General features: G+C 37.8%; 1 protein-coding gene across 1 annotated transcript; it reads left to right on the plus strand.

Moving 5' to 3' along the window:
• Window positions 1–5,535: 5,535 nt before the first annotated feature.
• LOC149954639 (uncharacterized) lies at window positions 5,536–6,159 on the plus strand. The gene has a single exon (XM_090165278.1). It carries the CDS (start codon window positions 5,536–5,538, stop codon window positions 6,157–6,159), a length of 624 nt encoding a protein of 207 aa, XP_090021404.1.
• Window positions 6,160–6,519: the final 360 nt, after the last annotated feature.

The following is a 6,519-nucleotide window of genomic DNA, read 5'->3' on the forward strand; positions in this document are numbered from 1 at the left end:
TCCATAATAATTTGAAAAAAAAATATATATATATATTTTATCATTGGATAATTATAATTGTACGAGTAAAATTAATGATACTTAGCTAATACATAAGAATGTAATATACCAATTTCATAACTGAAATTATTACTCCTTTAATATTGTTTTAAATAATTATTAGCTAGCGTTATTTTGTTTTTCTTATTTATGTTTATTGATAATATTTATATTACATTAAGTATTTGTATGCTTAAAACGCACTCGAATCTATTTTATCTAAGAACCCTATGTAAATAAGGTATAAAATAATTTTTATGAAGTAAATTAAGAACCTTATTAAAAGTTAATTAATAAACTATATAATAAATAACGCTTTCTATGCGTTCAGTACTGTGTTTACTTTCTTCTTATATAAAGCGATTTTAAATACCACTATTGGCTCGAGTACATACAATAAATATAATAAAACAATTAAAATATTATTAACACTTGATTGTTTTAGTATTTTGTATATTTTCCATTGATACCGCTCGATGTCAGCAAAGCGTCTATTAAAATAGATTTATCGCTAGTTAAAATTAAGCCTTTTTTAAAAAACCTTTTTTTTTTAAGAGTTGAGCTTTGAAACGTCCCTGTAATTAGTAAAAAATAAAAAACAATGCAACTAATTTCATTTAACTGATTTGAATACCTTGATGTATTTTCATTTATAAGCTGTAGTTTTTTATGCTTTTTAATTTCAAATGCAGGTATTGTTTTAAGTATAAATGTATAGTTCAATGTAGCAGGTTATGGATTTGTGTTTATTGATCATATAAATACCAATATATTATGCATATAAAAACATTTACGTAGGTACACAAATCATTTTAACTAAGAACTATGTGTAAATAATGTTAACTTATTATTTATAAAGTAAAAAATATCCATATTAATAGGGTATATAAATAATTACGCTAACTATGCGTTAAGTAATGTGTTTACTTTCTTCTTATATTAAGCTATTTTAAATACCATTAATGGATCAAATACATACTTTCAATATATTATAGCAATTAAAATTTTAAAAACACTTGAAACTTTTAGCAAGTTGCACATTATTTTCCATTGACATCAATAGAAATATAAACACAATGAAACTAATTTAAATATCTTGATATATTTTAATTTTTAAACTGTTGTTTTTATGTTATACAGGGTGTTTTTTTTATCGGAAAAGTGATTTTTTTTCCCAAACTATGTTTTCTAGAAAGTTGAAATTTGTACTGTACATAAAACGTGCCGGGGGACACTTTCTACCAAAATTGCATCTAAATCAAATTTTTTTCACGTTTTATGAAAATTTAAATTTTAACCGCTAGGTGCTATAAGAAAATTGTCAATGAGAAAATTGTAGCATTGGCGGGAAAAAACCATAAAACCGTTACGTGGTTTAGAAATTTAGGCCTAACCAGTTAAAACCATATTGATAAAATTAGGCTAAGCATGTTGCGGTATAGAATGTATCATTTGAAACTACAGAAAATATTTTTCTCTAGAACAGCTATGGATATTGAATCGTATCGACTTGAAACGTTTCGTCACTGGAAAAATTCACACGTTAATAAAGAAAAACTAGCTGCTGCTGGATTCGACTACATTCAACATGGAGATGATGGACGATGTTACAAGTGCCATGGAATCTTAGAACACTGGGAATCAGGAGACGTACCAGAAATTGAACACGCCAGATGCTTGTCACACTGTCCGTCGAGGGATAATTCACACTCAGAAAAGTACCTCTCGCAAGAATGGGACATTCTATCTACGCCAAGGGTAACTAGTGTCGTCGACAAATGCATCTCAACTGTACCTAAAGACGACGTTTGTGAGTGTCCCTCATCTGAGAGATGGTACTGCTGTAAGACATTACAAATACGTAAGGTAGAAGGTTTTATTTATTTATACAAGCAGGGCCGGATTACGCAATAGGCCGACTAGGCCTAGGGCACCAAGCCTACAAGGGGCACCAAGAAATTCCGAAAAGATTAAAAGAACAAAACCTTTATCATTTACTTTTCACAACATATTTTTTCGAAGTAATTTTAGTAAATGCGTCCACATTTTTCGATACCATGTAAAGCAATCTTTTATTAACGTCACTTAAATATCCGCAAAGTCTACATTGAAATTGTATTTTTCATTCATTTGTCAATTATAAATTTCGGGAAAGTGGGCGCCAAAATTAGCTTGGGCCTAGGGCCCCACAAGGTCTTAATCCGGCCCAGTATACAAGTTGCGCTTGCAGAAGGTAGTTTCATCCCTTTCGAATATCGAATTAATTGCGATTATATTGATAAACTACGATTTAAACGAGTAAAATGTCGGACTGGTCGTAGAACCAATTTAATGTATTCTTGTAAATAAAGTTCTAAAATAAAAAAATTAAATGTAAGTAAATTGTTCTTATTGCTCATTTTATAGAGATTAGAAATTAAAGTGTTCGGAAGCGATTAAAGAAATTATAGAGTTAATAAATTATAGCGATAAATTTATGGAGTTTGGGGATAAGGGAAAAACGGGAGAAAATCCATCCTCCAAAAACTGCGCGAGGAAAACCAATTCTGGAGAATGAAAATTATAGCGACTTGAAGCTATAACAAACTCGATTGGGGAGGGTGAAATTATAGCGATTGGAAGCGATAACAAATTTTGGCGATTGGGAGAGAGCGGAGGGGTAAAATCCATCCTCCAGAAATCTACCCGAGGAAAACAAATTCTGGAGAAAGGAGGAAAGCGAAGGTAATGTATATTTCCTTGATTCGTCCGACGATGGCAATAGACCTCATCCAACCGTGGAGAACATCAACACTGTCTTCGGGGAACTCTTTTCTAGAAATTCGAGCCCTGATGAAGAGCCCGTTATCACCCGACCTAGAAAGAAAGATACTTACCTTCCACTATCCCCAACTGATGTCACGCAAGCAATCAAACGGTGCAGATCGTCTTCTCCTAGTCCTGATGGAATGAATCTAAAACATCTGAAGAACATGAACCTGCAGCTACTTAACTTAAGCCTCAATACGTTCCTGTACTTAAAGGATGTTCCTGGATCTCTGAAAGCATCTCGAACCATCCTACTTCCGAAGAAAGGGGACTTATCTGACGCTAAAACCTGGCGAACGATCACCATTGGTCCAATCGTCATCAAGGTCTTCCAAGCAAACCTGGCTAAACGTTTCCTCGATTCAGTAGATCTGCAAAGCGCTCCGCAGGCCTTTCAGTCTTTTGACGGTCTGGGTGCGAATACTATCCTGGTCGACTATCTAGTATCCGAAGCAAGAGCGAAGCAGAAGGATCTGTATATCACTTCAATCGACACCACCAAAGCTTTTGATAGCGTTTCGCCCCACTCTATTAAGCGAGCGCTTGAAGCTGCCGGCATCGAGGACAAGATTATCAAATACGTAATGGGATCATATCAAAGCTGCCACACGACGATTTCCTGTGATGGCGAGAGGACACAGCGGATCAATGTCAACAATGGTGTCAAGGAAGGTGACCAATTGAGCCTAATACTTTTCAACTGCGTCATGAACGAACTTATCCGCAGCCTGCCTGAGTATATTGGCTTCCCGATCAACCACATTCGTTTTAATTTCATCTGCTTCGCCAACGACATTCTTCTCATCGCTTCTACAATCTTTGGAGAAGTTTATGCTGGCAAGAGGTCTACAAGTCAATCCGGTGAAATGCTCTATGATCACCCTACGTAAGTTGGGGAAGCAGATCATTCTTGATAGGGCATACGACTTCGAACTCTTTGGATCCAAATTGGCCCTTGTTACCTGCGAAAATTTGCTTACCTATCTTGGCTTAAACTACTCGAGCCGAGGTAAATGTCGTCCGAACCTGCAGATCATCTATACGGCCATCGAGATCCTGATGAAATGCGAACTAAAGCCTCACCAGAAGATCGTCATGCTAAAGGACTTTCTGATTCCACGGTATCTGCACGTGCTGACCCTCTCTCATATTCTTAAGCAGGATCTAGTATCGTTGGACAGGATGATCAAGAGCGTCGTGCGCCACGTCCTTAGACTTTCTAATTATAGTCCGGAAGGTTTCTTCTACGCAATCTCCAAAGATGGCGGCCTCGTCCTATTGTCCTTCGAAACCAAGATTCCAGATAAACACGATGCTCATCGAACATCCCATTGTCCTGATTTTTTTTCTGACACACCAAGTCAAGTCTCTGGAAGTTCACGAGCACTTTTGGCGCGATAACGTGGCGAAAGAACTGAAATTGGACGAATTTAGATCGAACTGCCCCATTGTTTCTTATAGAGAAACGGCTATCACCCACGCCATAATGGGCGCTTCTCAAATGGGTAAAACTAATTTAATTGTTTGCCACAATCACTTGAAGAAAAACGTCGAGCGGTGGCTAGATCAAGCAAAAACCACTATAAATAATAAGAAGATTCTCCTCGATAATTTTTGCGCGTTAGTAGAACGCAAAAGGACTTTGATGAAAAATACGGATAATATTATCCGACTTGGCCAGCGAAATTCGTGAAATATTTTGACAATCACTTGAAGGTTGATTTGAAAACGACGGCGATTTCCGAACGCCACCAAAGGTTCGATCTTTCGTAAAACGCCCATCGAGAGCTATGACAGCAAAATAAAACGCGCCTTCAAAGGGGAACAGAAACAGATCAACGACGCCATTATGGTTTTAGAAGATTTAAAGAGCATCGATTTAAACGACTACGATCGCGCCGTCGATGGCCAAGGAGAATACCACTTGAAGCCGGAGTTTGAAGGTAACGAAAAGTTAAGCTTGAAACTCAATATCTCCCTGGCGAACAGAAGCGAAATAGTCGAAGCGGCCAGAAAGGGCGTCGTACCGGATTCTTCGGATCCCATAACGGAGAGAAACACGGGTAGATGGTCCCAGAAATTGTTGGCTTCAGTTTGTCTAAGACAAAATTTAGTCACACTCGTTACCAATCCGATGGTTTATGTGGTCAGAGATCCCAGTAACAAGAAAAAGTCTTGTAGTTGCAATTTCGGCAACAGCCGCTGCTTTCACGTGTTGGCTATAGAAATGATTCGAAATAAAAGCGCATTTTCAGAAAAGATTCCCGACGTTCCGTCTCTCACGGCAATAACGAGAAGGAAAGGTTCCGGAGAAAAAGAACTTTAAGTATACCAAACCGGACGGAAAACGAGGTTCGAGGACATCGATTCTTACGTAGCATCACAAGACTCCATCGTTGGCACACGAAGTAATCATTCGACGCCTTTGAAGGACTTAGAGTCTTACGACCGGAGTGATGGTTTATTGGCGCCATTGTCCATTCCCGATACCCCGAAGAGAGTTTTAACGCGCCAATTAAAAGAAAGTCGTCTACGCCAATTGAAAAGGCAAAAATAGCTGACGTCCTAAAAACTGATGGAACCGAAAGACGGACAAGTCAAAAAAGAAAGATACCAGATGAGGGTAAATGCGTCCGTGAAAACGTAAGACCAACGAAGCGCTCGAGTAAGACTAACTCTGCTCACGATATGGACGATGTGGGAGAGTTAAACCTTAACGATCATTGGGTTTGTTCTCCGGAATGTCGCCAAAGTCTTGAAAGTGAAGAATTTTCTACTCTCAAACCCGGTGAATACATTGAAGATGTTATTCTGAATCAGCGTATGAAATACTTAATTCTCAACAGCAAAGTAAGCGATAGCGCTTTGTTTATAGATTCGTGTTTATACTCGTTGGCCGCGAGTTTAGAAAGTAACTTCGGGAATGTAGAACGATTCCTTGAAGACAAAAAGGGTGACCAAGAATATATCATGGTCCTAATCACGGCAAATATTTTTGGACGATCTCATTGGTTGCTTGGTATTATTGTTAAATACGAGAAAGCATTTGCCATTTTGTACACGCTCCCGACTGATAATCTTCATTTACCGGAGAACGAAGGAAAACGGGAAATATTGATTCATTGTCGCCATACCCTTGAGAAAATAGCCAAATGCTCTTTTCCCGAACACACGGGTAATTGGAAATACCGGTATCCTACTCAAGTCCCTATCCAACCGAACGGTTATGATTGCGGACTATACGTTGTGACCAATCTCAATTACCCAAACGCTTTACGCCCAAAATATAGCTACGTTGATAACGAAAAGTGAAGAAATTGGCTCAATCACATGATGCTATTGACGACTGAAAATATTCCGCTTGTATCTGGACGTAGAGAGAAAAAGGTCATACCCAGTTTTAAAAATAGTGAGAAGAATTTTGGGTACAATTGAGTACAAGGCGAACTCATTGACCTTTGGGGCCGAACACGACCCCTTAGAATTTTACCAGTTATTTCTGCGAATGGAAATTACACACGATGTAACTAGCCGTTGTCTCACTCGCGACTACGAAACAGTATTTTCGGGAGTTTTCACGATAAAATTAAATGGTAGTCAACGAATTCTGTCGAAACGGATCACTTTTCTAATAAATGGAAAAACTGAGGATGATAGATGCGAAATTTGTAC

Source organism: Leiobunum rupestre, chromosome 2, assembly GCF_980474605.1.
Source record: "Leiobunum rupestre chromosome 2, qqLeiRupe1.1.hap1, whole genome shotgun sequence".
Lineage (NCBI taxonomy): Eukaryota > Metazoa > Arthropoda > Arachnida > Opiliones > Sclerosomatidae > Leiobunum > Leiobunum rupestre.